General features: G+C 40.0%; 4 protein-coding genes across 13 annotated transcripts in view; 1 reads left to right on the forward strand and 3 right to left on the reverse strand.

Moving 5' to 3' along the window:
• lrp13b (low-density lipoprotein receptor related-protein 13 b) overlaps positions 1-10,945 on the reverse strand; it is a 29,077-nt gene extending 18,132 nt beyond the window's left edge. Inside the window, exons 1-24 of the mRNA XM_084934905.1 lie at positions 10,874-10,945; positions 10,190-10,306; positions 9,697-9,942; positions 9,151-9,264; positions 8,924-9,043; positions 8,541-8,666; positions 7,910-8,113; positions 7,618-7,786; positions 7,246-7,414; positions 5,605-5,827; positions 5,274-5,393; positions 4,879-5,097; positions 4,385-4,693; positions 3,878-4,102; positions 3,642-3,770; positions 3,307-3,555; positions 2,925-3,155; positions 2,572-2,820; positions 1,994-2,482; positions 1,626-1,841; positions 1,333-1,509; positions 931-1,197; positions 411-674; positions 25-240 (exon numbers count right to left, since the gene is read on the reverse strand). Coding sequence (XP_084791031.1) covers positions 25-240; positions 411-674; positions 931-1,197; positions 1,333-1,509; positions 1,626-1,841; positions 1,994-2,482; positions 2,572-2,820; positions 2,925-3,155; positions 3,307-3,555; positions 3,642-3,770; positions 3,878-4,102; positions 4,385-4,693; positions 4,879-5,097; positions 5,274-5,393; positions 5,605-5,827; positions 7,246-7,414; positions 7,618-7,786; positions 7,910-8,113; positions 8,541-8,666; positions 8,924-9,043; positions 9,151-9,264; positions 9,697-9,942; positions 10,190-10,306; positions 10,874-10,931 — 4,906 coding nt within the window. The 5' untranslated portion in view covers positions 10,932-10,945. The remainder of the gene's footprint in view (positions 1-24; positions 241-410; positions 675-930; positions 1,198-1,332; positions 1,510-1,625; positions 1,842-1,993; positions 2,483-2,571; positions 2,821-2,924; positions 3,156-3,306; positions 3,556-3,641; positions 3,771-3,877; positions 4,103-4,384; positions 4,694-4,878; positions 5,098-5,273; positions 5,394-5,604; positions 5,828-7,245; positions 7,415-7,617; positions 7,787-7,909; positions 8,114-8,540; positions 8,667-8,923; positions 9,044-9,150; positions 9,265-9,696; positions 9,943-10,189; positions 10,307-10,873) is intronic.
• Positions 10,946-12,604: 1,659 nt separating this feature from the next.
• LOC146383585 (nodal homolog 2-A-like) lies at positions 12,605-14,224 on the forward strand. The gene is made up of 3 exons (XM_084932585.1): positions 12,605-12,905; positions 13,200-13,960; positions 14,063-14,224. The coding sequence occupies exons 1-3, from the start codon at positions 12,605-12,607 to the stop codon at positions 14,213-14,215; spliced, it is 1,215 nt and encodes a 404-aa protein (XP_084788711.1). The 3' UTR covers positions 14,216-14,224.
• A 3,159-nt stretch (positions 14,225-17,383) lies between these two features.
• Positions 17,384-21,777, reverse strand: LOC146383586 (eukaryotic translation initiation factor 4E-binding protein 1-like). Its single transcript, XM_084934917.1, has 3 exons — positions 20,641-21,777; positions 18,257-18,448; positions 17,384-17,740 (listed from the first exon to the last, which is right to left on the reverse strand). Exons 1-3 carry the CDS (start codon positions 20,774-20,776, stop codon positions 17,709-17,711), a joined length of 360 nt encoding a protein of 119 aa, XP_084791043.1. The 5' UTR covers positions 20,777-21,777; the 3' UTR covers positions 17,384-17,708.
• A 106-nt stretch (positions 21,778-21,883) lies between these two features.
• The window catches only part of ank1b (ankyrin 1, erythrocytic b), a 79,757-nt gene continuing 74,302 nt past the window's right edge, over positions 21,884-27,338 (reverse strand). For all 10 annotated transcript variants that reach the window (XM_084934911.1, XM_084934909.1, XM_084934916.1 and 7 more), the window contains one exon: positions 21,884-27,185. Coding sequence is in view for 3 of the 10 variants with exons in the window: in XM_084934907.1 (XP_084791033.1) it covers positions 27,123-27,185 (63 nt within the window). In the remaining 7 variants the exon portion in view is untranslated. The remainder of the gene's footprint in view (positions 27,186-27,338) is intronic.

A 27,338-nucleotide genomic window follows, 5' to 3' on the forward strand; every position in this document is an offset into this window, starting at 1 on the left:
CTATTGCAGCTTCTCAGTACTTACTGCAGCCCACTTCATCGGAGCCATCCACACAGTCTTTTTCTCCATCACACAGGAACTTCTTTGGGATGCAGCGCTTCCCATCAGCACAACGATGCTCACAGCTCTTGATTGGTTTCTGGCAGTCAGCTTCATCCGAGTGGTCCTGACACTGGAACCTCCCATCACACACCCGAGCCTCAGGGATGCACATTTTCCCATGGGCACACTGAAACTCACCTGGGATGGAAAGAAGACAATCAAGGACGAAGTCGCTTGCATTTGCACCCTCACATGTACAAGTTTTAAAGTAAAACAGATGTTATCATTTTCAATAACATTAAGTTCACTCTGTCAGGGTCAAAAAGCTATTTTCAGACACAGAAAGATTACATGTAAAGTGAAACAACCTTTTTTGCAAATTCCTGGACATCCTTCTTCATCAGATCCATCCATGCAGTCTTTCTCTCCATCACATACGTGGCTGAGTAAAACACACTCTGTGCCATCACTACACATCTTTGCATTCCTGTGGCACTGCAGCACATCTTGAGCTGCAGGAGCGGTCACACTCGGACAGTTCAGTTCATCTGATCCATCCTGGCACTGAGGGTGTCCATCACAGACCAGACTCTTGGAGACACAGCCCATATGGTCCTTGCAGAGGAAGTCAGCTATGGAGAGGGAAAAAACAAAACAAAACAAAACAAAACAAAAAAAACCAAACAAACATACCAAACTGAAGATAAAAAAATAAAAAAAAATAACTGCCTCCAAACTACTTATGCTTATATAGAACAGCTATGAGACTGAATAAACATTCAAAAGGATTAGTATTTTTTAAAACTGTCTGACAATTAAAATCACATCTTAAATAATTAGCTAGATTCTGTAGACTAAGCCTTTTTTCATAACAATTCAAGCACTTACTTGAGTTTACACACTGGACCGCACAGTCATTCTCATCAGATCCATCCATGCAGTCTTTCTCTCCATCACATACGTGGCTGAGTAAAACACACTCTGTGCCATCACTACACATCTTTGCGTTCCTGCGGCACTGCAGCACATTTTGAGCTGCAGGAGCGGTCACACTCGGACAGTTCAGTTCATCCGATCCATCCTGGCAATGACGGCGTCCATCACAGACCAGACTCTTGGAGACACAGCCCATATGGTCCTTGCAGAGAAAGTCAGCTATGGAGGGAAAAAACAAGCATAACAATCTACCTTACAGATAAAAAAAAAATAACTGTTTCAAAACTCATGTCTTCATTTATTGGCTAAATGTGTAGACTAAGCCTTTTCTTCATGGCAAATTCAAGCACTTACTTGGGTTTACACAATGGACTGCACAGTCATTTTCATCAGATCCATCAGGGCAGTCTCTTTGTCCATCACAGAGCTGATTTTGAGAGATACACAGTGATGATCCAGGGCAGAGAACTGAAGGAGCAATGCAAGGTGATGCAGTGAAGACAGGAGACTCTGATGGAGCAGCAGCCTGATCTGGAAAGAGAAACCTGTGTTAGGTTCAGCATGTAGCAGCAACACGAAACTTATAAATACTAGATTTGGTTCATTTGAATCTTCTGGTTTCCTTCGTGCAGCTTCTCAGTACTTACTGCAGCCCACTTCATCGGAGCCATCCACACAGTCTTTTTCTCCATCACACAGGAACTTCTTTGGGATGCAGCGCTTCCCGTCAGCACAACGATGCTCACAGCTCTTGATTGGTTTCTGGCAGTCAGCTTCATCTGAATGGTCCTGACACTGGAACCTCCCATCACACACCTGAACCTCAGGGATGCACATTTTCCCATGGGCACACTGAAACTCACCTGGGATGGAAAGAAGACAATCAAGAACGAAGCCATTTGCATCTGCAACCTCACACGTACAGGTTTAAAGAACAAAATATTATTGAAACTGATCAGAACTTAAGTTCATTACATCACGGAAAGATTAAATATAAAGTTTAAAGTGAAACAACCTTTTTTGCAAATTCCTGGACATCCTTCTTCATCAGATCCATCCATGCAGTCTTTTTCTCCATCACATACGTGGCTGAGTAAAACACACTCTGTGCCATCACTACACATCTTTGCGTTCCTGTGGCACTGCAGTACATCTTGAGCTGCAGGAGCGGTCACACTCAGACAGTTCAGTTCATCTGATCCATCCTGGCACTGAAACAGTCCATCACAGACCAGACTCTTGGAGACACAGCTCCTTCGGTCCTTGCAGAGAAAGTCCTCAAAAGGACACCCTTTCACACAGTTCTCATCAGATCCATCATGGCAGTCTTTTCTTCCATCACATATCTGTGCTGGTTTAATGCACAAAGAGGAATCTGGACACAGAATTGAAGGACTGATGCAAGGTAGCCTATAGTGAGGTTTAATGAACGGTGTAAGGAGTACAGGAGAATCATTTGAGGGCCGTCTCTCTATTTGCATTGTAGAATCTCTCTCTGCAACATCTAGAAAAATGACACCAAGAAGCAGAAATGTAAAATTATTTTAACGTCAATATATAAAACTTGAAAAGAAACTTGGCATAAATACTGACTGCATCGTTCTTCATCTGATCCATCTTGACAGTCTTTCTCTCCATCACAGACGCTGATATTGAGGACACATTGATTCCCATCTTTGCACACCGTGAACCCCAAACGGCATTTCAGAATGTTTCTACCAGGAGCAGCCGTGGCTGCACTCGAACAGTCGACCTCATCAGAGCCGTCGTAGCAATGAAATTCACCGTCACAAACCAGGCTTTTAGATACGCAGCTGCGATGATCTTTGCAGAGAAAGTCATCTGGAATAAAATTATTGAACAGGACATACAGTGTCAAACTTTTAAAGACATAAAATGCTAAATATTTTTAAACTGAGAAAATGAAATACTGATTTGGTGCTTACTTTTTGAGGGGCAACTTTTTACGCAGTTCTTTTCATCAAAGCCGTCAGGGCAGTCACTATGTCCATTGCAGAACTGGTCTGGAGATATGCAGAGGTAAGCAGAAGAAGGACAGAGGACAGAGGGACTGGTGCAGGCCAGGAGAGCTCGAGGAGAATGAGTGGTAGAACCTGGAGTTTTGTTTGATTGGTCCATATTAGTTCTTGTGGTAGTCATGTTCTGTTGCAGGGCATCTTTAAAAGACAAATAAGGAGTCATACGTTAAACACAGTGACAAGAATACTAACAAAATAATAAAATGCATTACAAAGCCAAAAACTAAACGTACACCAAAACATCACATCGGTAATCAAAAAATGGTTGATTTTGTTTTAGGAAACTCACCGCAGCCCAGTTCATCTGATCCATCCTCACAGTCGTCCTCTCCATCACACACGTGACTATATAAAACACAGTCTTTGCCATCTTCACATGGCTTTGAGCCTATGCGACATTTCATCACATTTGACCGACTTGTACGAGGAGCTGCAGTTGGACAATCAGCCTCATCCGAGCCATCGGTACAATCAGACCGACCATCACACACAAGACGTCTGGAAATGCAACTGGTCCGGTCCTGGCATTTGAACTCCTCTGAGATCGAAAAACCTATCAGTAAGTCTCAATATGTTTTGAGCTGCATCGCCAGTTATAACAAGAATGTCAGCTTGGGCATTTACCTATAGACAGACAAGCCCCAGGACAAAACTCGTCATCTCCTTCCGGGCAGTCCTTTCTCCCGTCACACAGCTGAGCTTCTGAGAGGCAGACTGATGAGTGTCTGCACAAAAACGATGGTTTCCTGCAGGCTTGAGAATGTAAAGACAATGCAATGGAATTAATGAGATGATCATGCATACCAGAAAAACGTCAAAGTGCTATATAAATCTGTTTCTGCTGTGACAGATGATCTTACTCTGAACTGTCTGAATATCTATGAGAGCAGTGATTACTCTGATCACATGACCCGTCACAGCTGCATCTTGAATGGGGCTCCCATCACGCTGATCCCACAGAGTCATTATGTTGTCTGAAACTGACAAGAGAAAAGGCTCGAGGGCAGCTACAACTGAGCCCGAAATCTTCCATCTTCTTCCAGCTTGGTGGCTTCTCTCTCGCAGCAAACTTAATGTTGTTAAGCCTGTCATATAAAAAAAAAAAAAAAAAAAAAAAAATGTCTTAATTAAAGGCAACATTAAAGTCTGTGAGGTGACAAGTTCATCATTTTTTTATGTGGTTTGCAAATCCTGAGATTTGCAAGTATGCAAAACAAATCTGAATGAGTGTAGTTTGGAAATTTTAAGTTTTCTCCAAAGTTTGAGTTCATAAGCTGAAATTTTGATATAACTAACCCCCCAAAAAATTTATTTATTATCCCCAGGGATCATAAGCTTCCACACACCAATCCAACGATAAAACTAACCTGCCATTTTTGAGTTCCACAGCAGGCTATTAGCCCTGAGGTCAAAAGCAACGCCCCCACTCACTCCTCCAGCTATGTGCAGCAGCTCTTTAGCGTCACCTCCCAACATGCTCATGCTGAGAATTCGATCTTCTTCTAGCCAGATGATGGTACCCCGCAGCCAGTCCAGATACAAGTTTTTAATCTCCTTTGTCGTGTAGTAAAGCTGTTTTGGGTAGTAGCTGTCAGCTGCGATTGTTCCGATGGTGTTTCGATGACATGACACCCAATAAAGGCTTCCGCTCCTCTGGTCCACATTTATCAGACAAACTAAAAAGAAATAGAAATAAGTTGAAAGAAGGTATGTTGACAGCCATTTAAGGTAGAAACTAATTAAGTCTTAATATTTTTTTTTTTTTTTTTTTTTTTTAAATCTGTTGAACCACCACTCTCAATAAGATTTTTGTCACTGCACATCAATAATAAGCAACATATGTGAACAAATTCGTGCTAACCTGGCAAAGGTGTTGGGACCAGCTCAGCGGTGACCGCTGTTAAACTGATGCGTTGAATGTGACCAGTTTGGTTTGCCCAGTAAAGCCAGTCTCTGTCCCAGTCAATCTCAAAAGAGAGGATCCCCTCATTGGTGGCGAAAAGCTGGCTTTCAATGAACCCTTTATCTTCCAACTCCAACAAGACGATTTCCGTATTTGTAGCATAGAGAAACTGTGGATCTGTGACAGTGAATAATATTACAGATCATTTTTTGTGTTTTCTTGTAAAGTGTAAATGCATTTTTATTTAACCACAACTGGTTTAATAAGTTTGGACCAGAATTAAAAGTGATGTCTTTTTTTTTTTTTTTTTTTTTTACACTAACATTGTGAAAAGAAAGTTTTAGGAAACCTACTTTCACATGTCTCATCCAGCAACAGCAATTTGAGGTTTGGACAAGAGCAGGTGAATCCAAGAGGGTTGCTTTTAGTTAGCTGGCAGAGGTGACAGGGTGTTTTTGCACATGCAGAATAATCTGATGAAGACAATGAGAGGACTATTAGGTGCAACACAATCCACTATGAAGACCAAGAAAACTCTATTAACAACTTTTAAATACATTTAAACAACTTCAACCTTGTTTTGTATCCAATTTAAAACAGCTTAAATTGCATATAAATTTCAAAACAGATCTTCAGATAGGAAAACTGATCAACGACCATGTTTGAGAATACCATAAGATTTACCTTGAGGCTGTTGTAGCTCATGGTAAACAGCTAATACTGGCAGTGTGGGTTCCCATATAAATTTTCTCTGGCTCAGTTGAGTCTGTGGAGCCTGCCAGAGTCCTTTGTTATCAACCCAATAAAACGAACTTTCAAACACAGCAAGGCTGTGCGGTGCTCTCCTGCTGAAAAGTCCTGTGTAGGAGTAACGGCCACTCCCATCCACCTTCACAGTCTCTATGGACTGAACGGGGAGACAAAAAAAAAAAAAAAAAGTCATCATGACCGAGTGTGAGTATTTTAGCCAACTTTATTTTATTAAGAACAGCAAAGAGCTCAAACTATGAGGACTGCCTCACCCTCGTCAGGTTACATAGAAGAGATTGTTGTGATGTATAGAAAGGAAAAATGTGAGAATATGACACATCTGTGATGGAGAGGTAAAATATCTGCTGAGTGAAATACAATCATGTGAGCATTTGTTCCTCACAACTCTGTAGTGACTTTTGGAAAATTAAATATATTCTTATGGCTTGCAAAGTCTTAAGCAGAAAGCCATTTCTTTCTAAAAAGAACATGGCGTCATTTCAGCATGACAGATTTGCAAAGATGCAAATCATACCACAAGACCTCTGGAACAATGTCCTTCAGACAGATGAGACCACAGTGGAGAAATTTGGCTACAATGGCTAAACATTATGGTTAGGACCACCACAAACACCACATAGCAACTGTCAAACACAGCGGTGGAGAGGTGGTTTGGGTTTGTTTTGCAGCCATGGGACTTGCAGTGGTTGAGTCAACTATAAAACCTTTGGATATCAAAATATTCTAGAGTCAAATGCGAGGCCACCTGTCGGATGGCTAAGGCATGGGCCAAGTAACAGGACTATGATCCCAAACACAGCAGCAAATCTACAACAGGGCGGCTGAAAAAGACAAACTGCTGCAACAGTCCAGTCAAAGTCTAGACCTCAACTAGATTGAAATTCTATGCTGGGGCCTTAAGAGAGCTGCGCATCAACAACCTTAATGAATTAAAGCAATGCTGTAAAGAAGAGTGAGCCAGAATTCTTTCACAATGATGTGAGAGACTAAAAATCAAACAAATAAATGTATTGCTGGTAAGGTTTAAAAGCTACTGAATCATGTGCTGCACTTGCTTTTGAATCCTGTAAAAACTATGAACTACTTCACGAAATCTAAGTTAACGCTTTTCAAATTCTCCTACCATCTCACATGTGCAATACAGACAAAAACGTATCTGAGACCTTCAGGATAAAAAGACTTTGTTGGGGTAAAAAGAACAGTGGCATGTGGTGAAAAAAAGAAAAAAAGTAGGGCACACAGACAAACTTTTTTTTGATTATTATTAACTTTAAAGAGCGTAAAGTAAATGCTTTTTGATTTCAAGTGTATCCCACAGGGGTGGCATTTGCATTTATTTATAATAAATAAAATCAATACATGCCCAGGAGTGACCGAACTATTCCCAGATATGTAAACTTTCTTAAATTATTTTAATTATTTCTAATAATGAGAAAAAAATCTGAGCACTTCTGATCACGAACAAAGCAGCAAATAAAAATGGTTTCTATGCAACAGGCCCCGTGTGTGATGAACTGTGATGGAGAACATTTGGGCTTTTGATCCAAATCTCACCCTCTTAAAGTCACTGATCCAGTATAGCCGTCTGGCAGCTACATCAGCAGTGAGGCTGTGGGCAGACTGAGCAGTGATGACCGCCAGAGAACTTCTTTCTGAGGCATCCATCCAAGACTTTTCTATTGTTGCTCTGTCACCTGGACCCGTATTGATCCAGAACATCAAGCTGGGAGGCAGAAAGCAGCGAATATGAATAAGCAGCACTAAGCAGTGCATCATCGATTTTCATCAACGTGTAAAATAGTAACTGCATCTCCTGTATTTGACATACCCTAAAATGTTGACCTTTATCCACCATTATGCCTGAATGAAATATCAAATTTGATCACTTTAAAATTCAGTCACATGTAGCAGATAAGCCATACAGACCTTTCTACAGGCATAACGACCAGCTCTGAGGGCCTGATGTTTTTGCTGAGCAGAGCAGTGTGACTTTTTCCATCAGAACTCTGCAGGTAGATGGACTCCGTCTTCTCATTGGTCCAGAACAGATTCCCACTGAGCCAGTCACAAGCTAAACCTTTGATACCAGGCTCTCCTGTTTAAGAACAATAAACAAATAAATTAATGGTTGGCAAGTAGAATATAACTACAAAAAAAAAATCTATGCAAGAAACAGTTTAATGTGAGGATACGTTCTTGAATTAAAGAGTAAACCAACCAGTATAGGCTGTCCAGCTTTGCTGTCCATCACTTTTGTAAATGTTGCCACGGCTGTCAGCCCAGTAGTACCACCCCCGCGCAACATCAAACGCCAAGGCCACAGAGTCAAATGTTGAACTCTGAATAATTTCAAACTGTTGAGATTTCACATTCAATAATCCTAAAGCGGTCCCCCCAACCAGCAGCAATCGGACAGGATTAGCTGTAAATGCAGATTCATACAGGACACCGTTAGTGACGCTTATCCAATAATTCATGCGATTCATTTAATCATCAAGGCCTCACTTGATAAATTTGCATCTACAGGAAAAGTCTTTGATTACCTAAGTGCTCTTTCTTCTTGATCAAACAGAGTTTATAGTTTTTGTCACCACCTTACCTACATCAAAGTCACCTATTAGCATATCATTAATCAGACATCATAAGTGCACTTTGATGTTGGTGTTGATCGTTTGAGAGGACGAAACCAAATCCAGAATGGATTCTGATAGCATAACAAAGGCCTTACACCCATTAGCTTTGTCGTAGCAAAGTCCTTGACTCAAGTTGGTACCAAACAAATTGGTGGAACATTATATTGACAGATTGTAGCGTCAATTTCATAAACAGGAAAAACACTTTTACTTTACCTGAAGCCACACATGTTGAGTTTTCATTTAGTTTGAATCCCTCTCTGCAGTAGCAATAGTAAGAACCGATGGTGTTACTGCAGTGATGAGCACAGGGGTCGAAAGGTGGAGCACATTCATCCAAATCTGTAAGAAATTAAGAGTAAACATGTGCCAGCATGCATTTAAAAAATGTATCTGGAAAATTACAAAGTCGCAGATATCAATTACTCCTGGAGTTGCATGAAAACAGGATCAGGGATGAAGGAATCATCTGCTCCTTTAGAAGGACACGGACACCTCGTACTTCAAAACCTTTATTCTTTCTTTAATTTAGCATTATTTTGGTTTCTGCTATAAAACCTAGTACTGAAGGTAAACTGTCATTATCTTGTCCCACACACCTTCACAGTCTGTTCCATTAGGAGACAGCTTATATCCAGCAGGACAAGAACACAGAACTCCCCTGGGTTCGTCAGTGCACACATGGCTACATCCACCATTGTCCATAACGCAGGCACGCCCTGCAGGAGGCGGAATTTTAAGCATCAGCGTCACAGAAGACGACTTAATAGACAAAAACCATTGTATATTAGTGTTTTTTTGTGATAATGAGTTGCATCAAGCGTACCGCAGGTTATGGGCTCATCGCTTTCATCAGAACAGTGAAACGTGCCATCGCACTGCTCGTCAGCAGATAGACATGTCCCCTCAGGACACCGTATGCTGCCCTCACTGCACAAATCTGGGAGGAAAAAAAATATACATTAACCTTTTTAAGAATCAGGATAAAGATTTAAATGTTCATTTTTAGTTGCATGATGCATCAGTGCATGAAAAGGTGTATTCACACTCAAACGTTTTTGATTCCATCCAAAAATCTGCCATTTTACCTCTGGTCATCTGGATTTACCTCTGCTGATAGCCTTGATTTGGATTTCAGTACATTTAACATGATTATGTCCCCATTTAACTTTAATTAATGTATATATATATTTTGCAGAACAAATGAGTCTATAAATATGTCTTAGTGGATGATAAAAATCCAAAATATTTAAAAAATTATTACAGCATAGTTGGATCTGTAATGGAAAATGTGACTTTTGGTAGTTTTGTTTAGAAAGTGTCACAAATACACAGAGTGACATTTAGTTTCTTGTTAGGGCATTTTTCTCACCACAGTCCTTTTCATCAGAGTTGTCCATGCAGTCATCTATTCCATTGCACCTCAGCTCTTTAGGGATGCAGATGTGATTTTGACATGTCCAGTCAGAGTCCAGGCAGCCCTCTGTGACTGGACAGTTCTCCTCATCGGAGCCAGTGGGACACTGTTTTTGTCCATCGCAGCGGGCTGACGCTTTAACACAGCCAACAGAGTCCACACAAGGAAACTGACCTGGCGGACAATCAGAGCCTCGGAGTCCTGAAGGAAAGAAAACAAAAATATTAAAAGGTTCCATTTATTTACCCCTGAACCAACAACCTATACTTGAAGCTCAGGGGAGAAAAAAAAATGTCCTTTGCCTTTTGTGCTTCATTTAAAAGTTGTTTTGTTCAATATCACTTAAAGAGTCTCAAACTACAGGAAAACAAAAATAGATAATACTGTAATGTGTAAAATTATGAGATTTATTTTTTTTTGAACAGGGTACTGGGGGTGGGGAGCCCACCAGTGCAGTCCACTTCATCTGATCCATCCAGACAATCTCCATCACATCTCCACACAGCAGGGATACACCCTCCATCGTCACACTGCCACTGGTCATGACTGCACTCCGAGATTTGTCCTACAGAATGTGAAGAGTATGAACAAGAAATAAATGTGGTCAGACAAATTAAAACAATAACTTAGTTTTCCTCATTGTATTAACAAAAAGTTGTACAATCATATGACATGTGAGTGGGAAAAGATGCAAAGCAGTCAGAAGTAGATGTTTAATATTCTATTTAAAATTTCTAATTAGAAATACGACTTTCATACGGTTAAATGAATATCAAATGAAGTACATATCAGCTCATGATTCTCGGCGTACTTTTGCATGATTTGATCTAAATAAGTACTTCAGTGCTAAATAGGATCCAATGAACGGGGACTTTCGCTTATTTTAAACGTCCTGAAACTCTCTAATGTTGCTAGTTTCATACTAACTTGTCTCGTTGTTACAATCATTCTGATTAGGCAAACTCAATGAAGCACAGATTATTTGAAATATAACTCGTAACCCTGAACATCCATCTGCTGCACACAAGCAAAACCCTGAGTGAACCCTAAAATCCACCCAGTAGAAACAGGTTCGCCTATTTTTGTGAAACTGAAAATGTCTACCCTTGGATAGTCAAAGAAAAAAAAATACCTCTCAAATCTCTCAAATGCGCCAGAAAAATCAAACAAACCAACAGGCGCCAATCCATGTTGACCTGCGCGGCTCATCGGGATAAACAGCAGCAGCTGAGAGGAAACGCTTTTATCCGGTAGCTGCGGCGGACAGAGTCACTTCCGATCAAGTTAAAAACGCGAAATAAAATTTGATTTATTCCACTGTGTTTAAACTTAAACTCGACGTTTTCTTAAAAAGTGCCAAATAAAACATACTTACATTATTTTTAATAATAGCAACCGCATCCTTGAATTAAGTAAATTTAAAGTTGCATTTGGAGAGCTTTCTTTTTTTATTAGCTGGTGATGAAGTTCTACCACCAAGTCAGCCTGATGAATTATTGCCCATTGCGAAAGGTTTTGTGGTTTTACGCACGGAAGGACAGTTACGATGTGTGTGCATGCAGTGATATTTTTGCACTGTCTTTCTAGATAATGATGTTAGTATTTCAGGCTCAACATGGTACCGTGTTACTGTGTGTGCAGTGCACTTTAAGGTTTTTTTTTTAAGGTTACATGAAAACATGAATTATATCCAATATGAAATTCTTTCGTTATGTCAATTAATGAAACAGTTTGACGGTACTGCTTCTCATTCGTCCAACTAATTGAAACGAATTAGTTAAAGTTTTAAATAAAACTAGCTAGTTTGAATAAATTTTGTTTGATGTTGTCACAATGACTTAAAGGAATAAAACGACACCTTTGAACAGTTTCACCTTTTCTTAAATGTTTTCATCAGAAGCATGGCAGCTTTGTACATGGGCTCTTTCTTCTTTTCACCGAGGTCCCGAGGCTGTTTAGTTTATGAATGGAAACGATTAGCGGGCAGTTATCACTCTGGGTGTGTTAGCTTTTAATGGCTTTAGCGTTCGATGAAAGTCGTGCGCCTTTGCAAACGCAATATTACGCAAGGAATGACTTACAGTTCCTAAAACAGTGGCCCAAATTAATTATACTGTCTTTGAACTTTCCCTTGATTTTAATTGTTTTTCTATATCTATTGATATTATATTATATTATATTATTCTGATAATATGCCGGAACACACGCATTGCAGGTTTCTTTTAAAACAGTAAATTAAGGAGATCACCGGTTTGCTTCGGCATATTTTCATATTGTTTATTAATATTTTGCTGATTAGGCTTCCTGATATTTATTGAAAATGTTCAGTTCGTTTTATTCATTTCTGAGCACTGACATCCCGTTAAGATTAACAAAAAATAACAAACAAAAATCGTATTTATTTTGGTCTAAAATAACCTGCTATATTTTCCGCTTGTGTCCTGGACAGAAATAGGACACAAGGGGTTGCGCAGTTTGTTAATGATGTCATACAAAAAAAGCAGTTTTTTTGATTAACTCTCTTGTTTCTCCCAATTAATCAAGGCCCAATTGTGTAGCTCATAATCTCTTTAGCTAAAAAATATTATCATGCCTTTTAATCTGCGGGATCGCCAGTATACAAAACATCAATCAGAGTGGGGGACTCCACTTCAAAGAGCACTCGGTTTCGATAGCCCATAGGACGTCCCTGTTATACTGTAGTCTTTGAGCGCTCCCTTAGATCACAGGCGTCCTTCAGCCATTAGAGGCCTGACAGCTGTCTTCAAAGAACTTCAGAGAGACACGTGTGATTATAAATCCGGTTCTGGGACTACACCTGACCATTCTGGATTTGCCTACCGAAGAGACAACACGACAAATTATGAAGAGACGAGCTGTGGATTTCGCTTTTGCGCTACTTCTTCTAGTGGATTTGGTTCAGGCTCTCGCCATCCCTAAGATGCACCCTGATAAACTGCTCCGTGGGAGGAAAGCTCGGGACGGTGGGGCCAGACACGCTGCACAGAGGCACCGCATTAACAGCCTGCCGCACTACATGATCCATCTCTACCGGGTCATGCTGATCGAAGACCAGATCAGTACTCGGGCTGACAGCGTGCCCCACACTTGGAACGAAGAAAATCTTCACAGCTCCGATTCTGTGATCAGCCTGGTCGCTAAGAGTGAGTATTTAACATCAGGGAAATTACGAAAACGGGCTTAGGTATTTTGAAAGCCATTTGAAAGCCACGTAGCCTAACTTTTCTTTTACAAAATATGGATGAAAAAGAATAATTTACAAACAGAAGAGCTTCATAAATACATTTAGCAGCAAAATGTACTTTAGTTTGACACACTACTACCAAATATGTTTTTTCTCTATTCTCCTTTAATAGTTTGCATGTCTATTGTTAAATAAGTCGTAGCTTTACCCTGTGGTATAATTCTAAAAATGTCTTTTATCGTATCTGTTTCAGGCTGCCAGCAGATCGGCAGGAGATGGTCCCTCACTTTTGACATGTCCTCCATGTCTGCAAGCGACATTGTCCAGCTGGCTGAGCTTCGCATCCGCCTGCCAGCTTTTAAAGAATCTTCCAGCGCTTCAATAGACATCTACCATTCCCACAGTGAGCGGTGCATGGGCACTCACTGCCCCGAGAATAGGCTGCTCCTTGGCCACCTTAGAGTTCATCCCAGTTCACTGGTGTCGCCGTCCTCCTGGAAAGTGTTCAACATGACGCACATAGTCCATCGCTGGTTGCAGCATCGGGAGCATTCCGCAAAGAGGATGGGGGAAGAGAAGCCAGAGGAGAGAGAACAGGAGCATGAATTATTTCAGCACCTTACAGCTGACAGGGTCATCATAGTGGTCTTCTTAAAGCATGAAGCAAAGGACCAGCGAGTACCAACGCTCATCCGCACAGCAAAGCACTCGAAGTACGCTGGTCTGGGCAGGGAGCACGTACCCTCCAGGATGAGGAGCAGCAGAGAAAAGAGGGACCAGCAGACCCAGCAGCAGAGAGAGGAGGGTGGGAGAGATGCTCCCAGCGACAAGGCAACACAAGAGGAGAAAAAGGATCATCTGTGCAGGAAGGTGGACATGTGGGTGGACTTTGAGAAACTCGGCTGGAGTGAGTGGATTGTCTATCCCAAACGATACAACGCTTATCACTGCAAAGGGACCTGTCCCACACCAGTAGATGAGACCTTCACCCCTACTAACCACGCATACATACAGGTAAGACTGAAACACCTCATCATATGCAACAGTACTGATAATGCCCCAACAGTATGAATAGATGTTCTCTAATCAATTATTTTCTTCTTCTCCGCTCTCCAGAGCCTGTTGAATTATCATCATCCAGACAAGGCACCCTGTCTGTCTTGTGTGCCCACACATCTGGCACCAATCTCCATGCTGTACTTCGAAGATGGAAAGATGGTCATGAGGCATCAAGACGACATGGTGGTGGAGGAGTGTGGCTGCCAATGAGGGAAACGCCTGCAGAAGGGAAATCATAGAACCCTTCAACTTGTGAACCACGGGACCAAAGGGGTCTACAGCGAGAGTACTGGGATCTCAGAGCGGCAAAGTGGGTGCGTGTCTGCTGGCACAGAGCTGTCCAGGACAGAGACTGCTGATGTGATGCAGGAAGCTTCTAGTATATATCCTGGACGATTCTCTCTAAATTACAGAGCTAAACAGTTATGAAACAGCTTCTGTTTATAAGAAATTATGTGGGACTATAAACTGTGCCTTTTAATAGCCATGTCTCAAAAGGCACGACATGATCACAGACTTAAGCACTATATTGTCACAGAAACTATGTTGTTTTTATGCTTCAAGACTGAACCTCTAATACCATTGAAATTACAGAATGGTTTACTGTAAGCGCTTTAATTATTATAATTGTTATTAATATTCTTTATTGAGACGTTTGGGTCACATTGACCTATTTGTATATTTGCTATATAGGCCATAATAGAGCAATAAATTATTTTTTTCTCTTAAGCAACTTGACCAAATTGTGTTTTCATTTTGAAATGATTGTGGTAAAGAAATATTCTTACCTGTTAACAGAAAAACCAAACACTAGAATTAAAAGCACAGGAGTTGTTAGGTTTTGGTGTCCAAGGCTGTAGACGGAAATGTCTCACAAACAGCCCCTGACTCTACAAAGGTAAAAAAACAAACAAAGAGCCCAGGATCTAGATACTGCTGAACAAAACACTAGAAGGCACTTAGGTCTATTGGGTCTGTGTCATTTGGATGTTCTCTAATCCACACAAGGCTAATAGTATAAATTCACACCCAATTCACACCCAAAATTATACATACACCCCCACTAATATTTGGTTGAATGTTCCTTAGTAAGTTCAAAATCAACAAGTTGTTTTTGGTAGCCATCAACAAGCACCTGGCATAATTCTGGCTGGATATCTGACCACTCCTCTTTGCAAAATTGGTAGAGTTCATTTGGTTTCCTGGCAAGTACATGGCTTTTAACCGTCTGCAAACTTTCAATTGTGATGACGTTGGGGTTTCAAAAAGGTCACGTCAGGAGCTTAATGTCTGCTTTGTTCCAAAATGAGGGATCATGTCCTGTGAAACAGCCAACTATTGACACTATGTCTAAATTTCAACCATCTAACTGCTGATTTGAGGTGAAGTTGAATAATTATGAGATAATTCCATTCACTTTGTGCAATGTAACAGTACCACCAGAAGCAAAACCGCCCAAGGGCATGATGCCAACACCACCATGCTTGACAGTTGGGACAGTGTTCATAGGTTTGAAAGCCACCTTTACCCTTCCTTAACATAGCTTTTGTTATTGTGACCAAATACCTCAATATTTTTGTTATCTAACTGCAAATTGCAGTCAAACTTGAAGGTGATGATTTTGGAGCAGGGGCTTCTTTCTTGGTCGACACCCTCTCAGTCAATGTCGATATAAAGCTCACGTCACTTTGGACACTGACGCTAATATTTCAGCAGTTTCCACTTCGTGGCAGGCTTGAACTCTGGTGGTTCCTGAGTTTTTCTCGAACATCCTAAACAATTTCCTCTCATCCTATATTTACATATAATTGTCAGATGGCTGTGGAGTTGGCAGTTGTCTAGAAATGGCTTCAAGAAACCTTCCTAACTTGTGTAGATCTCTTTATTGAGTTCCTCGGACTTCCCCGTTGTCAGTGTTTCCAATGAGCACTGTTAAACAAACGAAAAGAGAAACTACCAGGAGTTAATCAATAATCACCCAAATAATTTCAAACTTGTGCAGATAAAAAAAACTACACCTTGAAAAAAGAACAGTTCAAAAAAAAAATAATTAAAAGTCCCAAATTACCAGGGTATTCATGGTAAATGGACTGGTTCTTATATAGCGCTTTTCTACTCTTCTGAGCACTCAAAGCGCTTTACACAACTTGTGCATTCACCCGCACATTTTTCTAGGTGCTTTCTATGTAACATTCACACACACTCCGATGGATGCATCGGAGAGCAATTTGGGGTTAGTATCTTGCCCAAGGATATTTGGCATGCAGACTAGGGGAAGCCAGGAATCGAACCACCAACCTTCCGATCAGTAGATGACCTGCTCTACCGCCTGAGCTACAGCCACCCATGCCTCATGCCGATGATAACTGTGTGCAAACATCTGACCGTATCCAATATCTTTTATCACATTGCTGCATGTTGTGAGTCTCATTAAAAGCAGCCCTAAAATATAAAACATAAGCACCTTTACATCTGAGGTCATAAAATACAGCAGTCATCTATTTACCAATTTTATTAGACAACTATTTATGATGCAGTTAAACATCATATTTCATTGACACTGCTTGAAATTAACAACCCCGAGGTAAGGATGTCTAATTAGTTTAAATGCCTGTTTTCATCTTTCCCCTCCGTCTCCTCATCGCTTCCTCTTCTCACATCTCTGATGGGAGGCACTAAGATCTGAAGAGAGGAGTAAGGATGAGGAATCAAGGATGTGTCTACGGGGGAAACGAGAAAGGGGGTGCACGAGTGAGAGAGCAAACTGGCTGCAGGGTTTGCCACTATTTTCATCAGGTGTTACCAATAGATAAAATGAAGGGACCAAAAATGCAGATAAGGTCAGGAGAGGTGAATGAAGAAAACGTCTCATCTTACTGCATGTAAATATGTTTATCATTATATTGTAACCCCTCCAAAAAATGGAGAATTAAAATAAATATGAACTTGTCCTCACAATAGTTTCACAAAATATTCTTTAGATTTTACACCAGAAAGTTATTTGGGTCATTGTCACTCACCAAACCACCTAATCTGAGGCTGCAGCTACCCGCAACACTACAGGATGTACTGTGGGTATATTGTAGCTTAGTTTTAGTGTTATAGCTTCTGTCGTTAGAGCTTTGGGTCACTTTGGTTTTTCCATAAACAAAGCCTTCTTATTCTCTAGCCAACAGTAGCACGAAAAAGAAAGTTTCTCTCAGTAGTTGCTGATGATCAGACCAAAACTTAAAGACAACAAATTCCATCATCAGACTTCCAGAAATATGGTCGCAAATGATTTATAAAGGTGAACTTCAGTTAACAGTTTGTCTGCTGACACCAAATGGTCAGAGTCACTTACTGCAAGGTGTGAAATAAGACTTCACTATAAACAGATTGGTCTCTCTCTTTTTTTTATTGGTAAAAACAAATTAAAGACAAGTCATCAAAGTTGAGAAATGAGTGAAATTACATAAAACTTTAATTATTTAATTGTAACAAAACCTTGACTTACTTGTCAAATATTTCACAGATCATACAAAGAAAAGAAACTGTTCATGCACAATTGAACAGGAGAGGCATTACAAAAAGTTTTCAGAGCAATTCTGAACACAGATTACACAGAAAAAAGGCTCATCGTTTAAAAAAAGATATGCTTTTTTTAATACCGGTAAACAAAAACTATAAACTATGTTGCTTTAATCCTTAAAGCTGACCCGCTTTAGATGTCCATCTCAAACTGGGCATCTTCACCTATAAAAGAAAAAACAACAACAACAAAAAATGGACAATTAATAGATATAAGAGTTTAATGAAGTTTCCTATGTAACGTCGTGTGCACATTGCTCATATTGAAGGTGATACAATCACATTCAATCGGTTGCTATGAAACAATGTGTATTCCCCGACTGGTTGGCAGTGGTTCCTAGACACTGCTGGCTGTTGCTGCAAGGTGCTGCATCAAAAAGCTTCTAGTGATTGCTTTGGTCGCTAGCAGATCTCCACAGCTACCAGTAGTTTTCCATGTTTGTCGTCAAATACTAAAGAAAGCGAACATGAAGAATGTTTGCCTTCAAAGTTTCATAAGGTGTAAAGTTTACTTTGAAATGATTGGCACTTAAGAAATTGTTTTCCCACCTGCTGCCATCAACAACCACTCAATCAGTCAAGGAATCCTTATTTTTGCCAAATGGTCACAGACTGGTCTCCACTGCAAAGCTTTACCAGCTCATGTGCATTTTCCCATCTTTATTATGCACACATGTTTACCTGCGCTCTCTGCATGCACGCTGTGCTCCATGTTGTTGCTGAGCGACTGATCGGGCTGGTTTGTATCGCTGGAGGCATCGGGCTTGAGTGGCCGGGTGACGCCTGGGATGTCAGGCAGGTTGGGCGGCGTGCGAGTCAGGGGAGATGTCCGACACTGCAGGAGGAACTTCCTGTCGTAGATGATTCTGGTACCTGTGGGTTAGCATTTTCTTAAAGTGATGACTATTTGGGAAAATTCCGGTACAGCAGATAACCCTTGTACACACTAAAACAGATTTCAAAATAAAAATAACATGGAATAAATAAAATGTAAACAATGATGAAATAAAATAAAGATTAAAACTACTACTATTAATCTAAACTTTAAACATGTTGGTGCGCAAATAGCTTGCCTGCTTTTCTCTGCTAGTGTGACCCTACAATGCGCAGGTCCATACATGCCCATGACATTTAGCCCAATTTTGCAGCCCATATCAGCTATGTTGGTACATATTCAGTGACTCACTTGTGTTTTATCTGTGTCCCACCTGCTAATGTTACAGGACACAGTATCAGTTGTAGTGGGCATGTGCATCTGAGTCAGGTTTCTCACGACCGCTGAGGGAAAACATTTTCTTTTTTAACTTTTATCTCTGCAGTTGAAGCTTCCCAAGGCCCCAGCTTGTCAATGTTTAAAATAAAACAATGGCAGCCCCCAAAATGAGAAAAAAAAAAAAAAAAAAGGTCAAAACTGAGCTTACTGCTGGTCCAGGTCCTGAGTACGGCCTCAGATGATCTCTGTTGTGTTTAACTTGACCAATTCAGTTTAGATTAAAATATTTTCTTTTGGCTTTAAAGTTTTCTGAAATGTTCACATTAGCAGTTGGCATTTTATGTTGGTTGGTGAGTAAGCTTTTGGTGATTTCTCTCAACTGACAGAAAAGCGTGTGATGTATAATCACTAGTCCCACTTGTTCATGATTAATACAACCAGTGTGTCCATGTTTAGTAAACATGTTGCTATTGCAGCTCAACAACAGCCTGCTATAATACCAGGACTATAAATAGGATGTGACTGAGCACAGGCCAACATTTGACCTTACAGTCGTAAACTGTATATGCAAGTAAACATAGGCTGCACACTGCCCTTACTCTTGGATAATGACACTGAAGCTGCCATTCATAAGTGACGACTTCCACATTAGATTAAAGCTTATGCACATAAAAACCTCATGCAGAGGGGGCAAAATGCTAGATTTTGTAACCAGAGCCATCAGACACATGCAGTTATAAGTCTCCAATCAGCATAAATGGGAAAATAATTAAGGGCGGAGGAATAAAGCCATGTAAAATACACTGAAATAATCTCTGGTATTGTTAAACAACTGCAGTACGTGGATCCATAAGGTACTGCTTCTGCTAGTTGTTATACTTCGGGATACACCAACGCTGTCAAACATTAACAAGACAACATGGCAGGACCTCGGTTACCTCCATTACCACGAACTGTTTTTGGAGCTGGGTTTCAAACATAACTCCAAATATTTCTCTCGTTTTGTTTTTGTCAGGCACAAGTATACAGCACTTTTTGGATATCTTTTTAAAAACATTATCCCACTCGGCTGCACATTTATTACATTTGAGTATACTATTTTTAATAGCTGTACAGTATTTTTTTTTAATGTTGTAAATTTGTTGTAAAAAATCTTATTTCTTGTTTTTTTATTTTATATTCTTTACTTTTATGTGAATCTCCACGCTCCGTCTGCCTGCCACGTTACTGCTGGAACACGTGGATTTCCGCAGTGGGGGACTATAAAGGATATTTCTATTCTATTTCTCTGTCTCTAAGTCATATGGATAAGCTAATCATGATCTTGGGATACTAAGTAAACTGCAGTGTTGGAACTTTTTTTTTAAATTCTGAGATATATAAAAGAAAATAAACTGTCTTTATAATTGTTGTTTTTTTTTTTCTTTCGATTAGCATCTGAAGAGGAAAATAATTCACATGTGAGGAAACCTTTTGGCTTTTGAGACCAAAACAAAAGTTGGTGCTGCTGCTTTCTAACTTCCTTAACCCTCTGCATACCCCTGTCATGTACAAACTGTTCAAACTGCTGCTTTCAGGTAGGTGCTACAGAGAGCTGTTTACTCAACCAGCCGCTCAGGCTGTCACTCTGATGAACACTGTGAAATAACCCACTGTTGTGTCATTCAGGTCATATGCACATATGCATTACTGAGTTTTGCAAGTAGTTTGTATAGTTTCTTAAGACTTTCTGTAACTTGTTTTTTTTTTCTTACTTCTGGCGTGTACTGACTATTAAAAAAAGCAAATAAAGAGTAAAAATAAATACAGATTATTCTGAATCCCTCTCTTTCCCTATTCTGGACATCAGTACCTCCAGGCGTGGTGCTGAACAGAGTTCCTCCCGGGGTCGTGGAGTAGTCGTTTGGCAAATGCGCAGCGTCGCGGATAGCGACCCGCCTGACGGCTGGGATATCCCGGCTCCTGGTGGCCTGGCCTCCCGCTGACATCTCTCAACTCTATGCGCTAATGACACTACACAGGCGAGGAGAGCTGCATGTACGCCCGCAGACTGAGCATGGAAAGCTACACTATGCCTCCACGTGCTCTGAGAAAACCCAAAACAACATCCCAGGAACTTCCTACAAAACGACACGTGGGGCGGTGGGCTATGATTGGCTGAAACCAAGGGGCGTCACTTGATGTTGACAGTGGATGTTGTAGTTTTTTCCTCCCTCCTAATCTGCAGCAATCAATACATTTCTGCAAGAACACTTTACAGCAACAGCAACAATAAAAATATATAGCATACACATTTTATAAGACATTTGTCGTGCGATTAAAATGCACAACTGTTCAAAATGTACAAAAGATTTTCAAAACCAACACAGAGGTAGGCTACAATCATGTAAATTTCTACAACGGGATGGAAATGTAGTGATTTCAATGACAAAGAAGTTCAGCTTGTATACTTACAGTGGATGATAGCGTAAATGGCATTCTTAAGCACATTCCACAAATCAGTATATGATCAAAGACAGTAAAAATCATATTTATGAAGAGAAAACACACTGTGGCAGTTAAAAATATTAATCATGCTCTTTTTGGGTTTCTTTCTTCAGCCTTTTGACCATACATGACAGTACAATAAATTAGCAGTCTGTGCATATTTGTACATTTGGCAGACCAAAAGGATCTTTCTTCCTTCTTCTTTCTTAACTGCTTAACACTAAAAACTGATATAACAAATGATTCAAAGAAGCTGAAGCCAATCCCGTTTATTCAATCACCACTTTGTGGGGAAAAGAACAATTTTTATATATTTTAGACGTGAGATATCTGAAGTTCTCGTGTATGTATGTATTGTGTATGTGCAACTGCTTTGGGACATTTTCCTCGAAAATAAGGTTTCAGATGCATAAGAAGGGAATAAATATTGCATAAAATTATTGAATCTGTTGAATAAAACATTAAGAGGATGCATGTTTGTAACTTCTCAGACATCCAGGACACACGTCTGTGTCTTGACGTGTGAGACAGGGTACCAATTCAGTGATACATCCACAGAGTAAAAAGACGGCACTTAAATACACTTGCTGCGAAAACAACACACCACATTTATGTCACATCTTTGTTTATTAATTCTTGTAAATGGTTTGAGCTGGTGTACAGGGTAAGATGATCTATACATATCTTCATGTCAGAATGACTCTGATTGAAAGGCTTGTATACATATTCACGTTGGTTTATCCTCTCTCCGGGACAATACAAAAGAAAAGAAAACAAGTGGTCATAGCTACAAAGCCTCTACATTCCCCATGACGTGGACGTCGGCCTAGTCTAGATAATGCTTAAAGAACATCCATAATAACTCTATGAGGGTGCATAGCATTCTAATTAAATATATTTTGTCATATATTTATACATATATTTTCATAAAAACATCTTTTTTTTGTGCATGTGCGCAGTTGCATTCCTTAGGATAGAGTAATATGATATTGCGTTTACATTGTCATGTATCCATTCTAAAGGAGTATAGGTGATCTTTATTCTTTGCAACAGTTAAAATTTTACAATACTCTTTAAAATACATTGCTGTAGGTTACACGTCCTCTCAGATCACATGCCTGGGAAACTGCGGTCTCTCTTCTTCCCGCTGATCCAACCAGGATGGGAACCAAACATCATGATCATTATCATCATCACACACACACACACACACACACACACACACACACACTCGCATACTGTACATACAAACACTGGGGGAGTGCACAGGATCACAGACAAGTTTAATTCAGACCGCAAATCCAAATTATCTATGTATGGAAACATAATTAAACTACTTCATACATCATTTTGCTTTGTGGAGACTTTTTTTTTTCAGGATTTCAAATGTGACTAAGCAGGAAGCTAAGCAGGAAGACAGCTCCTTAAAGTCAAAGTTATGATCCTTAAGATTTTAGTCCTGGTTGATGCCTCTGCCTCTGGGGGAAGTAAGCATGTTTTAAGAGTACTGACTACACTCAAAAAAATCTGTTGTTGGATGAACACATTTTAATCATGGCACCTATTTCCACGTGATATTTGGCATTTGGTGGCATTTCAACGTAGTATACTTACATTGACTTGAAGTGATTTATTTAAATATGTAGAGTGAAATTTGTTTTAATTCATGCTACACAAGTTAAAAACTTTAGGAAAACACAATGAAATCTTGTTGTTTGAACAACTACTTTGTTAGTCAAGGCAATTACTGCTACTCTTGCTTAATGAAACAATATGGGGGTTGATGATTTCATAGAGACAAACAATCATTTGCACTTACATTCATGGGTAATTTAGAATCACCAATTAACCTAACTCTAATTACACACTGCAAACCAGACAGATTGTGGATTTGAACCCAGGCCCTTCTTGCTGTGAGGCAACAGCACTAACCATCACACCACCAACCTGTCAATCCAGGATTATTCAATATTCTGTACGTTTTTGTCCTTGACATGTTAAACCACAATAAATAGCGATAGCATACACGTGGTGTGGGTGTAGTTGTCTGCCTCTAAAAACTCCAGGGTTTTTTTTTCCTACAGTTTGACATCTAATGTGATCTTGAGAATTTAGTGAGTCCAGGCAACTAATCACTCTTACTAGATTGTATCATGTCATCTCAACAAGAACAAATTAAGTTGCTGAATTTCATGCAGATGCTACATGATTTAATTACGTTCACCAAAGAAACATGAAATTATTTAGTTCTGATTACAAGTTTGAATCTATGTAACAAGATGGAAATAGTTTCTGCATGCGAGCCAGTAACTTAAACCTGCATTCTTTATAATGGCCAGCAGGGGGCGTTGGAAGTCAAATTGTATCAAAGTGTTTGGACAAATGACCCCACTTCTCATTTTCTTTAATGCCTCAGTTAAAAGAAAATCTGTTGATTTAATGATCTATATGGCTAGCTTAAAGTATTATTTTATAAAATAGGATATCCACTTTGTAAATTATAGCCTCATTTTTATTCAAATAAACGATAAAGTGTGCAGTGTCGCTTGGTTTTTCCTGCCAGATCCAAACCTTGCTTGTGCCATCTGGTTCCAAGGAAACACAAATTAACAACCAAAATGCTGAAATTGAGGCTTCAAAGTGAGTCTCTACAAATCAGTGGGTGAGACATACTGTGAGATTATGGGAGCTATGGCCAAATTTTTATAAAATGTCAGTGACCAGATTTGCAGTCACTTCAAAAATATAGTATATCAGTTAAGCGTTTTTCCAAAGTTTCTTCACATACAAAAGAAAAGCAACAGTTCAATCACAGCTCCAACAAAATCATGGGATTAGCACTAAACTTTAGGACTGTTGCATGAATCCATCATTTTACATCCACTACAGTCACACAGTTTTTTCATGAACCAGTTTCTTGCTGCTGATAATAAAACTGCTCTACTAAGGGATGCAAATTGAAAAACCTCTGACCTTTAACAGCATCAAAATACATTTTATAGAGTATTAATCTTAAGGATTAAAACCTCAACACAGAAAGAAAACATCTGGATCCAACCCCCATTCTTGTGCTGATACAGTAAAAGTCTTAAAGATTAACAGAGTGATTGTGGGAGCTGTGAAGTCGAGTGGGCGTCTTGTTTGTCATTTGTTGACTTTATCTTCAGCATAATGGCCGATTAGGTAAGATTACACAATAACGTGCATTGACAATTGAAGGTATACATATGAGAAGATAATTGTTTTATATTTATCTGGTGAAAGGAAAATCTTTTGCCTGTGCTTCAACAAAATTTATTTGGCTTTTTTTCAATCTGTGACAAAAAAAACAACCAACCAACAAACAAAAAATGAGTAAAGACAAAAATAACCAACAGTGGTGTCACAGCAGGAGCAGCGCACCAGCGAGGTTAAGGAGACATGCTGGCACTGACCGCACACTCAGTGTTTTTTGGTCTAATGTGAATCACACAACTAAACTACACACACACACACTTGCACCAAACCACCCTGCTCCACCAAGAAAAAGTAAAAAACCAAACCAAACCAAAAAAAGCCCACACATCACCATCCCACCTCAAACAGCCCCAACAGAAAACTCTAAATTGCTCACTTGTGTCCCACATTTGTCTTTGAGAGGATGACTCAGAACTTAGAAACAAACATCTTTTGTTCTTTCTGATAGAGCAGAACTGAAAACCTGAGTGAAGTAACAGTGGAAAACGTGCTATTATCCCATGAGGTTCTCGTGCATGGACTGGGCGTGGAAAGTAAGTGCATTTGCGTGATGTATAACCAATGTGTTCATTCATCCGGTCTCACTCATTCAGGCTACAGTAGCATTTACAGTACTTATGGGAGATATAGGTGATTTTAAGGAAATGTGTGCTACTATGATGTAACTCCTTCATGCTGCTGCCAACCAGTTTCTGCATAAAGTGTTTCAGAGGTGATGAGCTGATGATTTACAGAAACACAAGTTGAATTATCCAGGAAAAAAAAAGAAGGAAAACAGAGTTCGGTGGATTCCACCTCATGGCAGCAGCAAGCTTCTTAACAGATATTAAATGAAGATATCCTGGTTTATATTTTGCTACGTTAAGTGCTGAAACACAAAAACTCTCCGGCCTCCAAGGTCTCACACTGCTACAGCTGAGTCATCTCATCTTGCATCAGTACATCCTGACTCACTCACTTTAAGGGCGAGCTTCAATGCCAAATGCTGTTCATCCAGATACAGTTTGTGTCTTCTCTGAGGAAACCAGTCTTTTACAGTTGCCGTTCCATCTTCATGTTTTTTTTGTTTCTGTGTATTATTGCTGTGGCAAACTCCAAAGAAAACAAGAAAAAAAAAAACAACAACACTGACCAGGCAATAATTATTTAACCGTGTGATCTATGTTTGTGTGTTTCTGGAAATGTGTTCATATATGTTTCTGTGCTTTTGCCTGTGCTATATATGAATGTGGGTCTTGACAGTTCACGAGTCTGGGGTCAGTGTTAATAAGACGATCACAGTGCTACCTGTCTGTCCTCGCTGCCATTTCACTCTCGCTTAGAAATCCTCAAATCACGGCATCGTCACACGAATGAGATCCTTCATGTTTTCTTCACCACAATTTGAAATATTGACTCAAAAATTCAACAGTGATGCGCTACAGCCACTGCAAGCAGATAAAAGAGGGAGCACAGAGGGTTTGGAGGACCTTTAGATGCTGATGGGAGAGGACTGTGATTTGACTGCATATAGACTGAGGCTACTGATAGATTATGGGTGAAGGTAAAGTACGCTACTGGGGAAAAAAAAGAAAACAAAAAAAGCAATGGAAGAGCACAGAAAAGCTTGAGGGAATAGAAAGTCAAGCTTTGTGCCCTCAGAGCTGCTGTACAATGCAATCGAGCACCCACACTTTTTCCAAAGAAAACATTCCCGCTGTCTGAAAACATTCCCCCTGAAAACACGAGGGGAGCTAGAGGTTCATTTCTCATCCGCAGTCAAACAAAGCTGAAACCCAAAGTGGACGAGTCCCAAAGAAACAATGAGGAGCGATCTTCATCCACAAAGGAAAAAAAATTAAAAATGTAAAAAAACGCACGCGGACAAGAAGTCACGAGCAGGGCAGCACGGCAGCTTTCTCATTCCAGCGCTGAGCACGCCGTGACATTACAGGGACAACAAGCCAATCATGGGGAAGGGCTCAGCGCCAAGCCGGAAGCAAGAAACACATGCGGTAGAGAAAAATACACGCACACACACATACACACACTGACACATGTCCACGTAGCATAGAGTGCATATATCACATTTAGAATAACAGGGCAAAGGGTCCAGTGAAAGAAGCGTTGGGAGGCTCAGCAGAGGCTTAGCTGTATAGAGAACCATCCATTGAGGGACTTCTTTTTTTTGGCTGTAGTGTTATTGGACTCAACTTGCTGAAACAAACCACTCCAGTTGGGGGAAAGAAGGCCCTTAAAAAAAGCCTGTAACCCTTATGTGGGTCCGCCCCCGTACCTTGTACCCCTTCAGTTTGTAGATAATGACAGTTCAAAAGGGCATGCACCAGCAGTCATCATGCGATTACAGTTCACAGGAAGCACTTTGTTGCTTTTTTTTTCTTAGTTGTTTAACTAACATTTATGTTTTTTTGTATAAAAAAGAAAAAGAAACGGTATCGTCATGCCTTAGTCTAGTTGATATTTTTTTTTACAAATATTATAAAACTACAAGTTTAATTCCTGTTTTTTTTTCTCCTCTTCTATTTTGTTTTGTGGTGCTCCATGGTCACAGGTTGAGGATGATTCTGTTTGTTTTTTTGTTTTTTTTAAGAGTCTGCACTTCCTCCATGCTCATTTTCCTCTGCGGTCCGGTCGTGTTTTCGTGGAGGATGGTTTGGCAGTGGCTTTCCGGTCCTACAAAACAGAGACAAGGAGTACACCAGTAGATATGCATCACATGGGCTAAATTAGTCTTAGCTTCTATAAAATCACTGCCAAAGTTTAACGAATGAGACAAAACGACGTATGAGAGATGATTAGGCTCTAACAGGCTCCAACAGGGTGCCG

Source organism: Perissodus microlepis, chromosome 7 (genome assembly GCF_051167445.1).
Source record: "Perissodus microlepis isolate ML-2025 ecotype Zambia chromosome 7, ASM5116744v1, whole genome shotgun sequence".
Lineage (NCBI taxonomy): Eukaryota > Metazoa > Chordata > Actinopteri > Cichliformes > Cichlidae > Perissodus > Perissodus microlepis.

Bases quoted from the DNA above. Each gene is read 5' to 3' on its own strand.
- LOC146383585 (XM_084932585.1), top strand. From the start codon at position 12,605: ATGAAGAGACGAGCTGTGGATTTCGCTTTTGCGCTACTTCTTCTAGTG. The intron at 12,906-13,199 runs GTGAGTATTTAA...TATCTGTTTCAG, and splicing joins GATCAGCCTGGTCGCTAAGA to GCTGCCAGCAGATCGGCAGG. The intron at 13,961-14,062 runs GTAAGACTGAAA...TCCGCTCTCCAG, and splicing joins CTAACCACGCATACATACAG to AGCCTGTTGAATTATCATCA.
- LOC146383586 (XM_084934917.1), bottom strand. From the start codon at position 20,776: ATGTCAGCGGGAGGCCAGGCCACCAGGAGCCGGGATATCCCAGCCGTC. The intron at 18,449-20,640 runs GTACTGATGTCC...GCTAACCCACAG, and splicing joins GTTCAGCACCACGCCTGGAG to GTACCAGAATCATCTACGAC. The intron at 17,741-18,256 runs GTAAACATGTGT...TTTCTTTTATAG, and splicing joins CGTGCATGCAGAGAGCGCAG to GTGAAGATGCCCAGTTTGAG.